This window comes from Peromyscus californicus, unplaced genomic scaffold, assembly GCF_007827085.1.
Source record: "Peromyscus californicus insignis strain IS unplaced genomic scaffold, ASM782708v3 Scaffold_9__1_contigs__length_137607984, whole genome shotgun sequence".
Classification (NCBI taxonomy): Eukaryota; Metazoa; Chordata; class Mammalia; order Rodentia; family Cricetidae; genus Peromyscus; species Peromyscus californicus.
This window is the reverse complement of record NW_026294617.1, coordinates 73,134,426-73,154,817: the sequence shown is the minus strand read 5'-3', so window position 1 is coordinate 73,154,817 and position 20,392 is coordinate 73,134,426. Positions and strand designations below refer to the sequence as shown.

The 20,392-nt window shown below is 48.8% G+C and overlaps 3 protein-coding genes across 5 annotated transcripts in view; all 3 read left to right on the top strand.

The window, feature by feature from the left end:
• Prune1 (prune exopolyphosphatase 1) overlaps window positions 1-3,818 on the top strand; it is a 33,247-nt gene extending 29,429 nt beyond the window's left edge. For all 3 annotated transcript variants that reach the window (XM_052730182.1, XM_052730183.1, XM_052730184.1), the window contains one exon: window positions 1,774-3,818. In XM_052730182.1, coding sequence (XP_052586142.1) covers window positions 1,774-2,202 — 429 coding nt within the window. In that variant the 3' untranslated portion in view covers window positions 2,203-3,818. The remainder of the gene's footprint in view (window positions 1-1,773) is intronic.
• A 3,556-nt stretch (window positions 3,819-7,374) lies between these two features.
• On the top strand, window positions 7,375-16,929 carry Bnipl (BCL2 interacting protein like). The gene is given in 10 exon segments (XM_052730186.1): window positions 7,375-7,739; window positions 8,056-8,120; window positions 9,004-9,228; window positions 12,626-12,759; window positions 12,761-12,809; window positions 13,376-13,478; window positions 13,619-13,750; window positions 15,390-15,466; window positions 15,625-15,733; window positions 16,331-16,929. Coding segments are annotated over 8 exon segments (828 nt in total). The 5' UTR covers window positions 7,375-7,739; window positions 8,056-8,120; window positions 9,004-9,041; the 3' UTR covers window positions 16,368-16,929.
• Window positions 16,930-17,223: 294 nt separating this feature from the next.
• CUNH1orf56 (chromosome unknown C1orf56 homolog) lies at window positions 17,224-18,817 on the top strand. The gene has a single exon (XM_052732044.1). The coding sequence runs from the start codon at window positions 17,224-17,226 to the stop codon at window positions 18,511-18,513; it is 1,290 nt and encodes a 429-aa protein (XP_052588004.1). The 3' UTR covers window positions 18,514-18,817.
• Window positions 18,818-20,392: the final 1,575 nt, after the last annotated feature.

Here is a 20,392-nt window from a genome sequence, read left to right as displayed (position 1 = left end):
ACCACACTGGTGTCCACCTGGAAACCACACTCCAGAGAATTCCTCGGGAGCGCGTCAGCTCCTTTCCCGACCTTCCTTTCGGTTTTCGGTTGGTGTAGGATTCTGGGTTGCCTTGCCTGTACTGTGACTATGCCGAGGACAGTCCAGCCAGCTCTCTGCACTCAGGAGAGGCATGTCTGTCCTGTGCTGACAGTTTCTCTTTGTTTCCTCCCCTGCTGTAGGGGTGGCTGGCACTCGGAGAGAACTAGGTTTTTTGGTTTTGTTTTGTTTTTTGTTTTTTTGGGGTTTGGGTTTGGTTTGGTTTGGTTTTTGGTTTTTCAAGACAGGGTTTCTCTGTGTAGCTTTGCGCCTTTCCTGGATCTCACTCTGTAGCCCAGGCTGGCCTTGAACTCACAGAGATCCGCCTGGCTCTGCCTCCCGAGTGCTGGGATTAAAGGCGTGTGCCAGGTTTTCCGGTCAGGTAGACACGTTTTTCTGTCTTGGGTTTTACCTGCTTGCCCTTTGAGCTAAGCCAGAGGACTCACAGAGTCTGTGACTCAAGGAAGAGTCACCACTGCACACTCTGACGTGGTCATTAGCATAAAGTGTGTTTCGAGGCAGAGTCCATGTTCAGAACAAGTGGCTCTTACTAGCCATGTTAAGGGGAAGGTACTTTGGTTACAAGAATGTACCCTTCCACCTTCCGGAACCTAGTCCCTCTCCACCAACCACTCTGTCTGGTGACAGTAGCTACCCGTGTTCTTTGTGCTGTGAGATAGGACCCTTTCTACACTCCGCTCTGCCGTCTCCTCCTTCCCTCCTAGTATAAGACATTTGGAACACTACTTTTGGTGACAGTCCGGGGTCCAGTGTCAGGGACCTGTTCTATGTAAACATCAATTACCGTAAGTGGATGTAGCAGCTGTCCCAATATAGTGAGGTATCTGTAGAGAGCCAGATGGGCGGCATGCTTGGCCTGTCCCCCACCCTCACTTTGTTCTGTTTCTTCCTCCTTAGTCCTGTGATCTCTGTGTGGGTGCCAGTCCTGTCCTGGCCAAAGAGAAAGTTCAATCTTTGTAATGGATAGATATACACATGGAACTTGCATTTTATCAAGTGCCAGGGATCCTGGGATCTGTTTCACTGTGTCAGGTTCTGCCACTATCCACATGATTTTACTCAAGAAAACCTCTGAGCCACCAAAGGGTGGGAGTGTCTTTGAGTTCAAGGCCAGCCTGGTCTACAGAGCAAGTTCCAGGGCAACACAGAGAAACCCTGTCTAAAAAAAAAGAGAGAGAGAGAGAAAAGAAAACCTCTGTGCGCTTTGATTTCTTTGTTAATGAAACAAAATATGTCATCTAAATAAATGTTCCAGCCATGCAGGGTGTCTTACAATATCAACCCATAGGAAGCTGAGGCAGGGGGATTACAATGCATTCAAGGCCAGCCTGGGCTACTTAGTAAGTTTCAGGGCTTCACTAAGTGTTAAGAGCTTGTGTCAAAAAAAAACAAAGGCAGTCGGGGGGTCTGGGGATGTAAATCATCTGGCAGCGTGCTTGCTGGCTTCGTGAAGCCCTGGATTTGATCCCAAGCGCCTCAGCTGGGCATGGTGGTACACAGGTAACCTCAGCACTCAGAAGGCAGCAGTGGATCTCTGTGGTTCCAGGCCAGCCAGGGCTCCATAGTGAGACCCTGTCTCAACAAACATGCAAACAAAATACTTTTCACCTCTGTTAGAAACCTTAGCTCTTTACTATACCATTACGCATCATCCCCTGTTTTTGTCTTCTCTAGATCTGTGGAGTCCTGGAACAGTCCACCTCCCCACCCCTGAAGCTGACCCCTATCCCAAGCATCTCTCCTGACCTCCAAGCCTATCTTCAAGGCAACACCCAGGTCTCTCGGAAGAAATTTCTGCCTGTGCTCCAGGAAGCCCTGTCAGCATATTTTGACTCAACGAAGATGCCTTCAGGGCAGCCTGAGGTAGTGGGTATGTCCAGGGAGCAGGCGGACAAGGAATTGGACAAGGCAGGTAACTCCCTGATTTCTGGACTGAGTCAAGACGAAGAGGACCCTCCGCTGCCCCCCACGCCCATGAACAGCTTGGTGGATGAGTGCCCTCTGGATCAGGGGCTGCCGAAGCTCTCCGCCGAGGCTGTCTTTGAGAAGTGCAGTCAGATCTCACTGTCCCAGAGTACCAGAGCCTGCCCATCAAATAAGTGACCGTGGGAAGAGGGTGGGGAGGTGGGGAGGGGTGCTTGCCCACCTCAGATGCATGTTTTGAGATGTTCGGTTCATTTCCCAGCCCTGTCTATTGCTCCAGGATCTAGTGTACTGTCCTCATAAAACTGGGAGGGAAAGAAAGCAGCTGCTGCAGGAATAGCCTTCTGCCTCTCCTGTCGGGTCTCTACCAGTCAGACAAGCTTTATTTAATTGTATTATTTAATCTGCATTGGTTTTCCCCTCTTTTCGATGGTTACGATGTGATATGATAACTGTCTTAGCAGAGCAGGACTAAAGGAATGTAGACCCCATCTAAGTGTCTTTACAAGGACCGTGAGCAGAGCCAGTATCTGTCGTGAATCCAGTTAACTACTTGTCTCCATGAATTCACCATTTCATTTTTTTAAAGTTCTTTTTGAGACAGAGACCCTTGTAGCCCAGGCTGGCCTTGAACTCTGTACATGTCTGAGGCTAGTCTTGAACTCCTAATCCTCCTGAGTGCTGAAATTGTAGTCACGTATTACCATACCTGGCTAGTCTCTTGTCTTGAACACATGGCTGGATTTCCTTTCTTTGGCTCCTTCTGTCCCAGAGTCACAGGAAGCCCAAAGAGACCCTGGGGATCCGAGGTTCTTGGGGTCACGTAGCACCCAGGACAGCTGTAGTACCTCACAGGTACTTTTTGCCAAGAGGGCAGAACTTGATTGGGCCTTGGTGGGTCTGGCAGGTTCTTGTCTATCTTTTTCTGGTTTTGCTCACGTTAAAGAAAGCATAGTGTCTTCTGGTGAGACATTTCACTGTCCTGGTCTCATTTTCCCTATGTAGATAAGGGTTAGGAGTAGATGTTCCCTGGCGTTCTGTGACCCGCCTCTTGCTGTCTTCCTTTCCCTCCTCTGCTTCTTGTGTTTTTCCTTTGTCTTCCCTGGGAGTGCTCAGGGTCACTGGATTGTGTGTGTTTGTGTGTGATTGTGCCAAGGGACTTAGCCTCATGTAGCATGTACAGGGATGTGTTGTGACCCAGCGCGAGCTCCCCCAGTGACTTGTCGGCATGTGGAGTCTCTCCCTACCCCCTTTTTTCAAACCGGCCTCCTTCCCCGTTCTTACCCCACGTAGGTTGCAAACAATATTGATGAACTGTAGGGTGTGTGGTGGTTCGGGGCAGTCTGACTTCATTTAGGGTATGACGTCTGTAGCCATTGGGAACGTGAAATATTGGTGCCATCACTGAACCAAAGGGATTATGTCCTGTGCCTTTGGTACTTGGTTTTGCATTTTTGTTTTGTATTAAATACTTTCTTCCTGTTTGAAGTCTTGTCTCTTTTTAAAGGAGTAAGCAGGCCTTCCCTCGGATAATGGCTGTACCGCCTACAGACTCATCTCACCGTCTCCCATAACTGCTTTCTTGACTGTTGTGGCCTCGGTGGTTTTTTTTTTTTTTTTTTTGGTTTTTTGTTTGTTTGTTTGTTTGTTTATTTGGTTTGGTTTTTCCAGACAGGATTTCTCTGTGTAGCTCTGGCTGTCCTGGAACTCACTCTGTAGACCAGGCTGACCTCGAACTCAGAGATCTGCCTACCTCTGCCTTCCTTGTGCTGAGATTAAAGTGTGTGCCACCACCACCTGGCCTGTTTTGTTTCCTTTTTTGAGACGGTCTCCTAAACTGCCCTTGCTTAATCAAATAACTGAAGCCAACTCTAATGCACAGTAGTCCTTTTATAGGAGCTCTCCCGCACTGGGATTTCAGATGCGAGATACCTGACTTGTCTCTTCTGTTTCCCTTATGCTAGAAGAGTAGGCCCAAGATAGACTTATAGATAGAGGACTTATAGATAGAGGACTTATGGTAGGCCCAAGATAGACTTATAGATAGAGGACTTATAGATAGACTTATAGATAGAGGACTGATCTCCAAAGTATATAAAGAACTCAAGAAACTAGACACCAAAATACTGAACAATCCAATTAAAAAATGGGCTAAAGAGCTAAACAGAGAATTCTCAAAAGAAGAATCTCAAATGGCTGAAAGACACTTAAGGAAATGCTCAACATCTCTAGTCATCAGAGAAATGCAAATCAAAATGACTCTGAGATACCACCTTACACCTGTCAGAATGGCTATGATCAAAAACACTAATGACAGTCTATCTTGGAGAGGATGTGGAGCAAGGGGAACACTCCTCCACTGTTGGTGGGAATGCAAACTTGTACAACCACTGTGGAAATCAATACGGCAGTTCCTCAGAAAATTGGGAATCAATCTACCTCAAGACCCAGACGTACCACTCTTGGGCATATACCCAAGGAATGCTCAATCACACCACAAAGACACATGCTCAACTATGTTCATAGCAGCACTTTTTGTAATAGCCAAAACCTGGAAACAACCTAGATGCCTGTCAACTGAAGAATGGATTAAGAAAATGTGGTACATATACACAGTGGAGTACTACTCAGCAGACAAAAACAATGACAGCATGAAATTTGCAGGAAAATCAATAGAACTAGAAAATGTTATCCTGAATGAAGTAACCCAGACTCAGAAGGACAAACATGGTATATACTCACTCATAAGTGGATACTAGATACAAAGCAAAGGACAATCAGACTGCAACCCACAGATCCAGGGAGGCTATATAGCAGGAGGGACCCTAGGATGACTGTGGCTTATAATAAGTTTTGGTTTTACCCAATCACTGGGCAGGCCTCAGTGAAACATTTCACTATTAGGATAAGAGTTTGTACTATATCAAGCTGATGAAAGAAAATGCTGGCCATACTTTCAGGAGGGGAGGCCAAAATCTTTTTAGATTATGGATTAGCCTATAGAAAAATGTCTGCCATAAATCAAACAGTGAAAGGGAAGATGAATAGGAATCTCACTTACACTACTTAAGTAAAACAGCTCTCTGAACAAATGAAAAAAAAATAAATGTTTTGCCTGCATGAAAATAATAATAATAATAAATAATAATAGTAATGGTCTTACTATGTAAAAATAAATAAATAAAAATTAAAAACAAAATAGTTCCTAGCTTTGCCTGTACGTGTGTATGGTTCTGGTGACTGAACCTAGGACTTCATGCATGCTGGGCAGGTGTTCTACCACTGACCATTTTTAACTTTTTATTTTGAGACAGAGTCTCACCAAGTTGCCCAGGTTGGATTTGAACTTGCGGTCCTGCCTCAGCCTCCTGAGTAGCTGAGATTACAGGCCTTCACCAGGACCGGCTTTAAAAGCTATCTGCTGGGGTTGCGAGACGATGTGGGCAAAGGCACCCAGTGCCAAGACGACCAACTGAAGTTGATCCCTAGATGGAAGGAGAGTACCAGTTCTCACAAGATGTCACACACACACATTTTAAGGGCTGGAGAGATGGCTCAGTGGTTAAGAGCACTGGCTGCTCTTCCGGAGGACCCAGGTTTTTATTTCCCAGAACTGACAGGGCTCACAACTATCTGTAACTCTCTAGTCCCAAGAGATCTAACACCTTTTTCTATCTTCCAACGGCACCAGGTACGCACCTGGTGCAGAGACATACACGCAGGCAATACACTCAGGCCCATAAAATTAAAAACAAAAACAAAACCTGTTTGAAGCTCCTAGGGCTAGAGAGATGGTTCAACAGTTCAGTGCTTTCTCCTTGGTCATGAAGCCTGGAGTTCAGATCCCAGCACCCTGTAACAAGACAGGCAGCTCTACAAAGGCCTGTATACCCCCAGCCTATCTCCAAGAGAGACAGGAACATTGCTGTTGGATTCCAGCCTAACCAATGCAAGAGCCAGGATCCAGGTGTAGAGAGAGACCTTGTCTCAAAGAAATAGGCAAAATGATAGAGGAGGACACCCTCTCCTGGCCTCCTCGTCCATGTGTGGCTACATACACACACTCATACACTCACATACATACAATAAATAATATTTTAAAAATAAGTAAGACCTAGCTCCTAATAGGAACCGGGGCAGAAAGATCACTCACACATTCCACATCAAATGTAAGACACTGAAAAATAGAAAAGGGTTGGGGAGCTGGCTTAATGGAGAGGCACTTATTCAAGCAAGAGGAGCCATGTTTGGATCCCCAGAACATGCAAAGGCTGGGCAGGTAGAGGACATCCACCTGTAACCCAGGCTCTCTGGGAATTCCTGGAGTTAAGCTGGCTAGCTAAAACAAGAATTAGTGAGCTATGGGTTCAATTGAGAGTCCCTGCCTCAGATTTCCTGAGGAAGATATCCAACGTTAGCTTCAGGCTTCCCCAGAATGCACACACACACACACACACACACACACACACACACACACACACACACACACACTTATCTTTTAGCCCCCCCAACTTTTAAAAGGGCAAAACAAAGGGCTTCCAGGTTATAGAGAATCTGATTGGAGAACAAATCACCACCCTAGAAATCTCACTCTCCACCCGAAAGCCCGCCCCCACACGAGAGGCTGGGCTTTTGGGCAAACCTGCTTCTTGGGAGGGGAGGTGGCAGAACCTGTTTGAAGATGAGGTTACCTCCCTTCCACACCTCCTGCCTCCTCAGAGGCAGGAGCAACAGTGAGACAGGAAAGGGAGGAGAGGTGGGGGCTGGGACCACAGCCTCACCCTTCGCAAAGTGTCCAAAGAACACAGGACGACTCGTGAAGATGGGAACTATACAAGAAACAGGAAAAAAGACATTGGAAGGAGGGTAAGTAAGGGCTGGGCCCGACTGGAGACAGAGAGAGGGCGTTTCCTACCACCCAGCCTTCCCGGGTTCCTCAAAGAAGAGCATGAAGAGAAGGAATTTGCAGAGAAGGGACAGGGTGGTTTGGGGCAGGAAATTAATACAGTATGGAACCAATTCCACAGTTTAAAGTTCCTATCTTCTATCAGATAGACCTCTCTCTCTCTCTCTCTCTCTCTCTCTCTCTCTCTCTCTCTCTCTCTCTCTCTCTCTCTCTCTCTCCTTAATCTAACCCCCACCCTCTCTTAGAATAGCCATTAGGAAACCTGGCCCAGAACCAAATGTATAGCCCGGTTCTGCTTCCCAGTGAACCTCTCCTTTCTCCCTCTTCCCTGTGCCATGTTTTCCCAGCACAGTGGAGGAAAGGCAGGGCCGACTAAGTGTCATCTGCTACCGCCTTGCTCGCGGTTAACTGGGCAGGTCCGTCTGGGCTCCAGCCAGCTGTGATGGTGTGGGCTGCCTCCCGCGCCTAATACTGCAGGTGAAGCCACTAACATAGAGGCAAAGGGATTACCTGATGGCCCTTCCCTTCTGCCAAGTGCAGCAGCGGCCGAGCTGTTGCAGTCAAGTAGAAAAGGTAGACTATCTGTGGACATAGACGAGTGCCCTCTGGGACGTGTTCTTCACACTGGCGTCTGCCACCTACTGTCCGGGTCCCTCAGGACACTGTTTATATTGTCTCATGATCTTTTCTTCTGGGGGGTGGGGGCTGACATCAGGGCTGGGGAGAAGGCAGGAGCTGCAGAGCCAGGAGCCGCCTTGAGACTCGGAGAGTTGGTGCTGAGGGAAGAATGGCAAGATGAAGAGTTCCCTAGGTAAGGCTCAGAGCCGTTTGCCCGGCCCGTGGCTCTTCCAGAGGACCCGGGTTTGAGTCTCAGAACCACATGGTGGCCCACAACCATCCTTTACTCCAGTCTCAAGGGATCTGACACCTTCTTCTGGGCTCCAAGGGCAGCGGGGCACACATGTGGTGCATGGATAAACATAGGCAAAACACATATACACAAAAACAACACAGTCTTCAGGGGAGGGGAAAGAGACCAGAGAGGAAACAGTTACGGTGGAGGGAGAAAACGGGGCTACCTGGCTGGGGGCTTGTGTCTAAGTACCTGTTTAATCCCTACCCTCTAGATTGCTTCCTGAGGAGGCTAGCCCATCCGGAGATCCCGAAGACCCTCACAGAGACTCACAGGAAGGTAGGGAGAGGAAAGTGGAGCTAGCCTGAGTCTGAGTCTACTGGGGATGTCTTTCAGGCAGGAGTCCTCACTGTAGCTTCTGTCCCTCGGTCCACTCTCTCCATCTCCATTTGCCCTGTGTCACTTCCCTGTCTCAGAAGTCACAGGAATTATCTCCGTTAAATTTTTATTTTAGGTGGTTTTTGTTACTGTTGTTGCCTGCGGTTTTTTTGTTGGTTGGTTTGAAACAGTGTCTCCCTATGTAACCCTGGCTGGCCTGGAACTCACAGAGATCCACCTGTCTCTGCCTCACGAGTGCTGGGATTAAAGGCCTGCGCCACCACTGCCCCGTGACTGAGGTATCTTCTGACAGTCTCGACTCTAGAGCCCAGGCTGGCCTGGAACTCATATGTAGTCTGAATTGGCCTCAAACTTGCAGTCACCAGGGCTGGAGAGATGGCTCAGCAGTTAAGAATACTGGCTGCTCTTCTGTTTGGTTCCCAGAATCCACATGGTGACTCACAACCATCCTTAACTCTCGTCCCAGGGGATCTGACACCCACTTGCGGGCTCTGAGAGCACCAGGGACACATGCAGTATACAGGCAAACATGCATGAGAAGTACCCATACTCATAGAAAGAAACAAACGAGCAGACAAAGCTTGCGGCTATCCTCCTGCCTCTGTCTCCCAAATGCTGAAATTGCAGATATGAGCCCCTAAGCCTGGTTTCATGGCTTGTTCGTTTGTTTTGGTAGCCCAGGCTGACTTTGATCCTCTTGTCTCTTCCTTTGTAGTGTTGGGATCACAAGCATTTGGCTCCCTTCTACAAGGGATGCCAAGTCACCATCAGCTCATACGGTTTTTCCATTTGGGTATTTTCCCCTCCTATCTTCCAACCACAGGTACCCCCAGCACCCTGGCCCTGTGTGGCCAGCGCCCTATGCGAAAGCGTCTCTCTGCCCCAGAACTGCAGCTGAATCTGACTGAGGGAGCAGGGGACACCGGAGCTTCTCCCGCCCACTCGGACTCTTCCTCTTCCGGTGGCAGCTTGGACCTGGAGGTGGATGAACTGGAGACACCTTCAGACTCTGAGCAGCTGGACAGTGGACATGAGTTTGAATGGGAAGGTGGGAGCAAACCCGAGGATGAGGCTCATAAAACAGAGGCTGATAGAAAACGCAAGCTCGGGTGGACGGATGGAATGGGGTGTTAGGGTAATCAGGGGAGGCGAAAGTGTTGGCTCAGTGGTTAAGAGCACTGGTTGCTCTTCCAGAGGACCTGAGTTCGATTCCCAGCATCCACATGACAGCTGTCTGTAACTCCAGTCCCAGGGAATCTGATGTCCTCTTCTGACCTTCAAAGGCACCAGGCATGCATGTGGTACGCATACATACATGCAGATAAAACACCCATACACATAAAGTAATACATGAAAAATTGAAGAGCAGATGATATAGTAACTGAGAGGAGAGAGCAGAGGGCATTGATTTCCTCAGAAAGGGAAAGGAACAGCTTTAGAGGGACTGGGAGACCAGCCCGGGGCTGGGAGGGGAGACTGAGAAAAAGACCGAAGCTTGACATGTGGCGCACGCCTTTAATCTCAGCACTGGGAGGCAGAGGCAGGCCAATCTCTGAGAGTTCAAGGCCAGTCTGGGATACATAGTGAGACCTTGTCTCAAAAATCAATAAAAAAGCAAACAGACAAACAAAAGAGAAAAATATTGAGGTTAAAAAAAAAAAAAGTCAGGCAGTGGTGGCGCACACCCTTAAATCCAGCACTCGGGAGGCAGAGGCAGGTGAATCTCAGTGAGTTCGAGGCCAGCCTGGCCTGCAAAGCATGTTTCATGGCAGCCAGAGGTGTTACACAGAGAAAGCCTGTCCAAAAAAAAAGAAAGCCTGTTCCATGCTTTCCTGAACTAGGACTGAATTCTTAATGGTGTTGTGTTTGGGACAGGGTCTCTTTTGTAACCCAGGCTGGTCTCAAACTCAAGATCCTTCTTGTCTTGACCTCTCAAGTGCTGGGACTACAGCCACCAGATGCCACCTGACAGGCGTGAGGTTATGAGGGCAAAGAGCTGGGGTGGGGAGGCTGCACTCCGGTGGGCCAGCTCGAAGCCTAAGGTGGGAAGATTGGCAGGAGTCGGGACAGTCTAGGCTACAAAAGGAAGCTTGTCTCCTACATGAACTAAATAAATAAACAAATAGAAACACGGGTACTCTGCTCTCAGGAAATAGTGTTTAGTAGAAATAACTGCTATAAATAATTGCAGCTGAGGGTCGGGCTCTCTCTGTGTGGATGTTAGGGATTTTGAGGAGACTCTGAATCAGGGTGTGAACTCTAAGGGTCATGTCCATCAGGGTTAGAGAAGGGTGTTCTAGGTAGATGGAGCAGGTCAGGCATGGCACACTGGGGAATCAAAGCACAAAGCCTGACTAGACATGAAGGCCTGGGAGGCAGAGGAAGAGTATGAAAAATTAGTGTTGGGTTAGGCTGGCAGAGTTGGGGTCCTGGTGGCCGCTGTGCTAAGGGGTGTAGACTTCTGTAGACTAGACAATGAGGAATAATAGAAAGTATTCATCATGGGATGTCTGGTCACATTAATGGCTATAGACTGAAAACAACTTGGGCTGATACCTCCTCCTTGCCCCACAAGCATGAGGACCTGAGTTAGATCCCCACAACCCATGTTTTAAAAAGCCAGAGCTGGATGTGGTTGCTATCACATATTTCTTTTTTTCTTTTTCTTTTTTTTTTTTCTAAGACAGGTTTTCTCTGTGTAGCCCTGGCTGTCCTGGAACTTGCTCTGTAGACCAGGCTGATCTTGAACAATTCTACCTGCCTCTGCCTCCCAGTGCTGGGATTAAAGGTGTGAGCTGCCACCACTGCACAGCTGTTCACACAATTCTTTTTTTTTTTTTTTAAAGATTTATTTATTATGTATACAGTATTTTGCCTACACACCAGAAGAGGGCACCAGATCAAATTACAGATGGTTGTGAGCCACCATGTGGTTGCTGGGAATTGAACTCAGAATCTTGGGAAGAGTGGCCAGTGCTCTTAACCTCTGAGCCATCTCTCCAGCCCTTTTGACACAATTTTTTAATCCCAACACTCAGGAGGCAGACATAGGCAGATCGCTGTGAGTTCAAGGCCAGCCTGATCTACATATTGAGTTTCAGGACAGTCAAGGATAAATAGAAACATCCTGTCTCCAAAAAAACCAACACACACACACACACACACACACACACACACACACACACACACACAAACCAACAATAACAACAACAAGAAATAAACAAACAAAAATGATTAACCAAGAAAACTATAGCCCTTAATACATAGTGAGTTTGAGGCCAGCCTGGGCAACAAACAGAGGCAGCCAGAGCTACAGAGTAAAACCTGTCTCAAAAAGAGAAGAAAGAAAGAAAGAAAGAAAGAAAGGAAGGAAGGAAGGAAGGAAGGAAGGAAGGAAGGAAGGAAGGAAGGAAGGAAGGAAGGAAGGAAAGAAAGAAGGAAGGAAGAAAGAAAGAAAAGCACACTTGTAATCCCAGCTACTGGGGAGGCTGGGGTGGAAGGATTGATTGTAGTTCGATACCTACATGGAATACATATTGAGACTTAAAAAAAAAAAAAAGAAAGAAAGAGGTATGGGAATGTAGTTTAGTTCTTGCCTATCATGCACAGAGTGCTGGGTTTGATCCCTGGTAGAAACCATACATGGTTGTGCACATCTGTGATCCCCGGGGGTTGGAAGGGAGAGACAGTTTAAGGTTATCGTTGGTTACATAGTGAGTTGAGGACCAGTCCAGGCAGCTTGAGACTGAGAAGAGAGAGAGGGAGAGAGAGGAACAGCATCCTAAGGGTACAGGGAAAGCTAAGGAGGGCTAGAAGAAAGACACAAAGAGTTGAGTTAGTTGGATAAACTGAAAGCCAATTAAAATATTGAAACATGAGAGATTAAGTAGTAAATTCAGCAAGATGTAGTAGTGGGCACCTGTAATCGTAGCACTCAGACTGGGCGGTGGTGGCGCACACCCTTAAATCCATCACTCAGGAGGCAGAGGCAGGTGGATCTCTGTGAGTTTGAGGCCAGCCTGATCTACAGAGCAAATTCTAGGACAACCAGGGCTACACAGAGAAACCCTGTCTCAAAAACAAATAAATAGCTGGGCAGTGGTGGCGCACGCCTTTGATCCCAGCACTCGGGAGGCAGAGGCAGGCGGATCTCTGTGAGTTCAAGACCAGCCTGGTCTACAGAGTGAGTTCCAGGAAAGGCTCCAAAGCTACATAGAGAAACACTGTCCAAAAAAAAAAATAAATAAACAAATAAATAATAATAAAAAGTCCTAGCACTCAGGAAGCTGAGGTATAAGGATCATGAGTTGGAGACTAGCCTGAGCCACACGGTGAAGACCTTCTCTCAGAAACTCAACAAACAAACAAACACTGAGGAGTAAACTCTAGCAATCCAGGAGAATTACAAGAAATCTGCCTTGTGCACTCCCCCACCTGCGTTTTAGATGATTTGCCTCGAGCAGAAGGCCTGGGGGCCAGCGAGGCAGCTGAAAGGCTGGGCCGGGGTTGTGTGTGGGACGTGGCTGGAGAAGACGGTCATCGCTGGAGGGTGTTCCGAACAGGACAGCGAGAGCAGCGAGGTGGACATGACCATCATCGAGCCCTATAAGAGAGTGCTGTCACATGGAGGTAAGGGCAAAGGCAAGACAAGGACGCAAGCTATGCTGGGCCAGGGAGTAAAGGTGCTTGCTGTGTGCACCTGGCAACCTGAGTCTCATCCCCGGAGCCGTGGAGAGGTGCAAGGAGAGAACTAGCCCCGTAAAAGTTGTCCTCTGACCCCCACACGGACCCATACACGCACATACACAATAATAATCAATGAAAACAGCAGCTACGGCAACAGTTTTCCTGGCTCAGCAGGGAAGAGCTCTTGCTGCGCTTGCAAAGCCCCTGGGCTTGCTTCCCAGCAATCACATGACAGCTCACAACTGTGGGTAACTCCAGTTCCAGGTGATCTCACAAGCTCCTCTCTTCCCCACGGTGCACACACGTACGTGCAGGCAGCACACTCATACACAAAATAAAGAACCACACACCCACAGAAAAACCTCTTGACTCACGTGCCTTAGCTGGAGATTCAGTTGTTAGGTTTAGCATCCCTCCTGTGACTTCCAAAGACCCTCAGTGTCCCTCATCTTAAACAGAAGTACTGTCTATTTACAGATTGAGTGAGTTTTCCTCGTATTGGTCCCCAGGTTACCATGGTGATGGCCTCAATGCTGTCATCCTCTTTGCTTCCTGCTATCTACCCCGAAGCAGCATTCCCAACTACACCTATGTCATGGAACACTTATTCAGGTGAGACGGAAACCTGAACAGGCTTGTGAAGGGGGCCAAGGGAAGGGAGTGAGAAAGACCCCTGTCCAAAATCAATAGCTGCCTGGAGAAGCTCTATAAAAACACACAGCACATACCTTCCCTAAAATGTTGTTCCCCAGGTACATGGTGGGAACTTTGGAGCTGCTGGTAGCTGAAAATTATCTGCTCGTTCACTTGAGTGGAGGCACAAGCAGGGCCCAAGTGCCGCCTCTGAGCTGGATACGCCAGTGTTACCGCACCTTGGATAGGAGGTGAGACCCGGGCAGGAGGGGGGACGCAGCTCTTGACTGTGTCTTCCCACTTTTCCTCTTGTTCCCGTTTGACCCTTTGTTGTTCCCTTTTTCCTTTTCTGAGAATGGCTTGCTGTGTGGTGCCTGTTGTCCTCAAATTCAAGGTCCCCTTGCCCCACCCAGCCTCTTGAGGAGTCACCGGCCTGAGTCACCATGCCTGCCTGACTCCCTTCTTCCTGCTGCCTCTCTTTAGACCTGTCTCCTGCTGTATCCTGCAGAGTCAGGGACGTCTGGCCCTTAGGACTTAGTCGCTACACTTTGGACAGGTCCCTTAGCTTTCCTGCTCAGGTTCCTTGTGAATCCCCCGGCGTGTGGCTGGTGACAGAGTCACTTCCCCCCTCCCCGAGTCTTACCACTTCCTTTCCACACCTCCACTGCTTTCTCTCCCTCTTCCTTCGTCCCTGATGTATGAACGCCCCCCACATTGCGTTCCTTTTTCTCCTTTGTTTCCTCCTCGTTTATTTATTTCATTATTTATTTTTGTTTTTGGTTTTTCAAGACAGGCTTTCTCTGTATAACAGTCCTGGTTGTCCTGAAACTCGCTCTGTAGACTAGGCTTGGCTTCAAACTCACAGAGATCCACCTGCCTCTGACTTCTTTGGGATTAAAGGTGTGCGCCACCACCGCCTGGCTTATTTTTTTTTTTTTTCAATTGGAGACAGGGTCTCATTTAATCCAGGCTGGCCTTGAACTATCTATGTAACCAAACATAACTGTGAACTTCTGGTCTTGCTGCCTCTCGACCTCCCCAGTGCTTAGATTCCAGGTGCTATCACCATGCCTGGCTTGGCCATCTCGCTCTTCCTGAATTTTCTTTCTTCTTGCATCTTTTCCACTTTTTCCTCCTCTGCTGATCTTTTTCCTACTTAAGAGCTTTGTTGTTTCTTGTTTAGGGAAGGGGTTTATTATTTTTTTAAAGATTTATTTATTATTTAATGTGCACTGGAGTTTTGTGTGTGTGTGTGTGTGTGTGTGTGTGTGTGTGTGTGTGTGTGTGTGTGTATATATATCTGTATGAAGGTGTAGGATCCCTGGAACTGGAGTTACAGACAGTTGTGAGCGGCCATGTGGGTGCCGGGAATTGAACCTGGGTCCTCTGGGTGAACAGTCAGTGCTTTTAGCTGTGGAGCCATCTCTCCAGCCCCAGGGGTTTATTTTGTATAGGGGCCCGTGGAGCCTAGGTTGGCTTCAGACTCTCAAGGTAGCCCTAGTTGACCTTGAATTCCTGACCCTCTTGCCTCTGCTGGGGTCTCAGCAGAGTGCTGAGATCACATGCACCGCTACACCTGACTTCCACTTGGAGTTTTAGTGTTCCCTGGACTGCATAGTGGAAAAGGATGGAGACGTTTGCCAAAGGGATTTATGTGGGCTGCAGAGAAATGAGTTGCAGAGATGGAGGTATACAAAGGAACATTCCTCTAAACATGGAGTATAGATGGCTGAGTAAATCGGGACAAGCTCAGGGCATGGGGATTAGGCATAACTGCCAGAGGACTTTGGGGGAGAGAGACACCAGGAGCCTGTAGAAGACAACCCACCTGTCCTTCACGGACAAAAGTGGAACAGGGAACATCTATGACCGTATTGGATTCTTCCTCAGGCTTCGGAAAAAACTTCGAGCCCTGGTGGTTGTCCACGCCACGTGGTACGTGAAGGCGTTCCTGGCACTGGTTCGGCCCCTTTATCAGGTACTAGCTCAGGACACAAAGCCACCGCTTTCTCTGTTGTCTATCGAGACATTAAGGAGGTGGTACCCTGCTCTCTGCTCGCTACATCCCCCTCTGTGGCATCCTCCAGGATCACTCTCCCAATACAAAACATAATTGGTTTATTCTCTCTCTTCAGTTCCAAGTTCACACGAAAGATCCGATTTCTGGACAGCCTTGGGGAGCTGGCCCAACTCATCTCCTTAGACCAAGTCCACATCCCTGAAGTTGTGAGACAGTGAGTCCTGCCCTTAAGGATGCTGGTTTGGGAATGGGATGTCTAAAGCCAGTCCTGCTTCTCTGGGGAGATACAAAGAACTAAGACACACAGGCCCTGCTTTGGGCTCTTTCAGTGGGAAAACTGCATAGAGAAAAAATTAAGGATACTATTATATTTGTCGGGAACAAACAACGGGGGCCAGTGAGATGACTCAGTGGGTAAAGGTACTCGCTGACAAGGCTTGACTTTGACCCCCAAACCTACATGGTAGAGTAAATCCATGGCACACATTTGTAAATAAATGTAAACAAAATTTAAAGAACAATGAAAAATATTATGCAAGAGACACTGAGGGGGGCATCCAACAATCCCAGCAAGGAAGACGCAGGAGGTTCGGTGTAGCCTTACAAATTACGAAGAGGTAAGCCAGGAGCCAAGAGAAACTATCCAGTGTGTGTGTGGGGGGGGGGGGGGGTGTTAGTGAGCAGGAGATGGGAAGGGACTCGGTCCCCGCAATTTCTAGCTCCTCCAATTCACCTACTTCTTTCCCCATAATAGAGGAGTAAGAACCCCCAAGTCCTGAACCCTGAACTACTTCCCCCCACCTCCCTGTAGGCTGGACCAGGATCTCCACGGCTCAAGAGGCACTTAACTGGAACTGGACAAAGGGCCGTAGAATCAGGCCAAGATGGTGATCGCTCTGCACACTGGAGCTGTTCTGTAAACCATCTCATCCTGAACCAGGCCCCCACCCCTGTTCCACTGGATCCTCGCTTCCCCGGTGGATACCCTCTTCTGGACACTGCCTTCAAGCTGGGTTTTGAGGGTGGGAACCCCATACGTGGGGTGGCTTTGCATTTTGGCTGTCAGGAAGGAAGATGTGGTGTGGCCACGGAAGTGCAGAGCTCTGGGTTTTTAATTCTGCTTCACCTATAAAACGTGTGGGTCTCAGTTTTTCTTCTCTGTAATCAAAACCTCTGGGATCCTTCCCATCTTGGTCATCTTAGCGGTCTTTTGAGGGGAGGGTGGAGGGAAGGTTAAGGCTTAACGAACAACCACAGCCGGCCTGTCTGCTGGATCCCAGGAGCCAGCTTGCAAAATCTTGAAGAGCCAACCCCTTCTTAGTCTGCTGCCTGTGATCCTGGGAAGGACTGCTGTTTTCACCCTTGTTAGTAAATTCAGACCTGTGGCCTTTAATAAACCGTGATGAGAGATTTAAGTCGAACGAGTTTCCCCACCAAGTCCTTACATCATAATCCACCTTTCGGTTCTGGCACAGAATTCTTGCTTGCCAGGGTTCCTCGGGATTTTTAGCTCAGCCCCTGGGGCTGCTGGCCTGGCTCGGGAAGAGCGCTGAGGGGGAAGGGCGTGGTGGCACGCGCCTTGGAGCACCCTCCCCGGTCGGTTCAAAACGACCTCTAGACCCTGGCAGGTTGGTGGAGAGCGGAAGGGAGGGAGAGAAGGTAGGAGCCTGGGCCTACCTCTCGACCCCAAGCCTCCCAGCCCCCATGGTCCCCGCCGCCTGCATGCTGCTCTGGGCCCTGCTGCTTAGTCTGGGGCCCCGGGCGGCGGGGGCCCAAGACCCGACGTCAAACCCGACCGCCACCCCGACGACTGGGGTGCAGAGTGTCAGCTTCCGCTTTGGGGGCCCAGCCCGCAGCCGCCGGAGCACAAGCATCACCTCCCAGAACAGTGTACCCCAGAAGGCGAAGGTAACTCTGGAGGATGATAATGATGCCCTGGCCGTTGCTGACCGTCTGGCCGCCCCGGCAGCCGCCGAGCTCCTGTCCACTGTGACAGGCACTAGCCGGTCGTCAATGGTCGACCCCATTGAGTATGAGGAGGATGGCTCCTTGGAAGAGGGAGTCGTGATTGATGCCAGAAAAACCACCCTCCCTGTGACTCTGTTTTCGACCCACAATACTGCGGGAAGTTCTAGCACCACCGGGAGAGTTTTAGCCAATAGCCAGGATCCAGAGATTAGGATGACCACCGAACTGCCACCCCTCACTTCAAAGCCTACTGTGGACATGACTACTATGGACCTGACTCCCGAGACCACCGGGCACCAGTGGTCGACACCTGGGTCCACCCCATCCTCGTGGCCATCACCCTCACCCACAGCCATGCCATCTCCTGAGGATCTGCGGGTGATGCTGCTGCCTTGGGGTCCATGGCACTGCCACTGTAAGTCGGGTACCATGAGCCGGAGCCGCGCTGGAAAGCTGCATGGCCTTTCTGGGCGTCTTCGAGTTGGGGCACTGAGTGAACTCCGCACAGAGCACCGGCCTTGTACCTACCAGCAATGTCCTTGCAACAAGCTACGGGAAGAGTGCCCTCTGGACTCGAATCTCTGTCCTGACAATGGCTGCATCTCTCATACCACCTTGCTCAGCACCTCTCCACAGGTCCCTGTCCATCTGAGACGCAGACCCATCCTCCCACTCACTAGCCCGAGCCCTAGCCCAGCTCTTGCCTTTTGGAAACGTGTCAAGATCGGCCTAGAGGATATCTGGAATAGCCTTTCTTCAGTGTTCACAGAGATGCAACCAGTAAGTTGTTTGGCTGATGAGCCAGGACCTTCCTTGATGAATCAGAAAAGTCCCGATGTCCCAAATCCTGTTGCTAACACAGCCGGTGTACTTACAGCAGCTGTTGCTGACTTACCTGTTCAGTTACTGAGTCATAACTTGCGCTGGTTATTCTTGGCCCATTTTGTGTTTTGTTTGGTGCGTTTAGGGTGTGTTTGCACATGTCACTGGGGCCTGAGTCCCTACCTCACACATGGTAGGTGGTAGGCAGTCTTCTACCACTGAATCACACTGCCATCTCCACCTTGCTTTTCCCCCAACCACTGCCTCTTTTTTTTTGAGACCAGGTCTCCACTATCTTGTCTAGGCTGGCCTGTGACTCCTGGACTGAGGTGATTCTCTCAACACCTTAAACTTCACTCTAGTGGGAGGCTCAGCTAACTCACAGAGATCCACCTGCCTCTGCCTTCCAAGTGTAGGGATTAAAGGTGTGTGACACCATGCCCAGAAAAACAGTTTCTTGGTTTGTTTGTTTGAGACAGGGTCTTTCTATGTAACCCTGACTGTCCTAAAACTCACTGGCCTTGAACTCAAACAAATCCTTCTGCCTCTGCTGGAATTAAAGGTGTGTGCCATTGTGCCTTTTTTTTTTTTTTTTTTTTTTTAACATTTGTGTGCATGTCTGTCTGTGTGAGTGGAGGTCACAGGACAACTTGTGGTAGCTAGTTCTCTCATCCCACCATGTGAGTTCCAGGATCAAAATCAGGTTGTTAGGCTTGGAGTGATCTCACCAGCCCAAGACAGTCTCTTATAGCCCAGGATGGCCTTGAACTTGTGGTGTAGCCAAGGATGACTTCACTTCTATAGTGCTGGGATAACATGTGTAGCATCGTGTCTTGTCACTTCTTGACCAAATACTGGTCATTTAGCTGTGTCTTACTGGTCAGCAGCCAAATAAAGACTTTTTTTTTTAAGATTTATTTTTTTATTATGTAGTGTTCTGTCTGCATGTATGCATGGATGCCAGAAGAGGGCACCAGATCTCATTACAGATGTGATTGTGAGCCACCATGTGGTTGCTGGGAATTGAACTCAGGACCTCTGGAACAACAGCTAGTGCTCTTAACCTTTGAGCCATCTCTCCAGCCCAAATAAAGACTTCTTTTATCTTGCTGGGCGGTGGTGACACACACCTTTAATCCTAGCACTTGGGAGGCAGAGACAGATGGATCTCTGTGAGTCTGAGACCAGCCTGGTCTATACGGTGAGTTCCAGGACAGCCAAGACTACACAGAGAAACTGTCTCGAACGCCCCCCCCCCCCCCCCCCCGTGCCCCCCCCAAAAGACTGCTTTTTACCTTTTTTCTTTTTGAGAGTCTTAGCAGGTAGTTCTGGCTGACCTCCAATTGACCACAATTTTCCCAACATGCTTGGCTGTAAAGACTCAATTTATAGACAATGGACATGGGACATATCAACCAATTAATGATTAACATGAGGGTTTTTTTTTTTTTTGGTTTGTTTGTTTTTTTTTCCTTCAAGACAGGTTTTCTCTGTGTAGCCCTGGCTGTTACTCTGTAGCCCAGGCTGGCCTCGAACTCAGAGGTCTGCCTGCCTCTGCCTCCCAAGTGCTGGGTGGGATTAAAGGCCTGCACCACCACCACCGCCTGGCTAAGTTTTAAAAAATCATTGTGCAAGGGTGTTTTTCCTGGACCGATGTCTGTGTACCATACATTCCTGGTTCCCATGGAAATCAGAGAAGGGATGAGTCCTTGGAACTGTTGTTACAGATGGTTGTGAGCTGAACCCACGTCCTCCGGAAGAGCAGCCGGTGCTCTTAACCACTGAGCCATCTCTCCAGCTCTGATTAACAGTTTTGACTTATTGTAACAGTAACAGCTAGTGTCTGAGGTCTCACTCCAGATATGGCACTTGGATCTGTCCTCAGCTTATAGGGTCATAGCCTGTTTACAGATGAAGAAACAGGTTTACAAGCTAGTAGGGCTGGGTAGTTCAGTGGTCTTGCCCAGTACATGCAAAGGTGATAGGTTCAATCCCATCACTGAAGAAAGAAAATAGTGACAGAGGCACAAAACTGGAGCTTTTCCACCAGTACCCATGTTCCCAAAGGACTGTCCTTTTGAGA

Coding starts and splice junctions, on each gene's coding strand:
- CUNH1orf56 (XM_052732044.1), top strand. CDS start 17,224: ATGGTCCCCGCCGCCTGCATGCTGCTCTGGGCCCTGCTGCTTAGTCTG.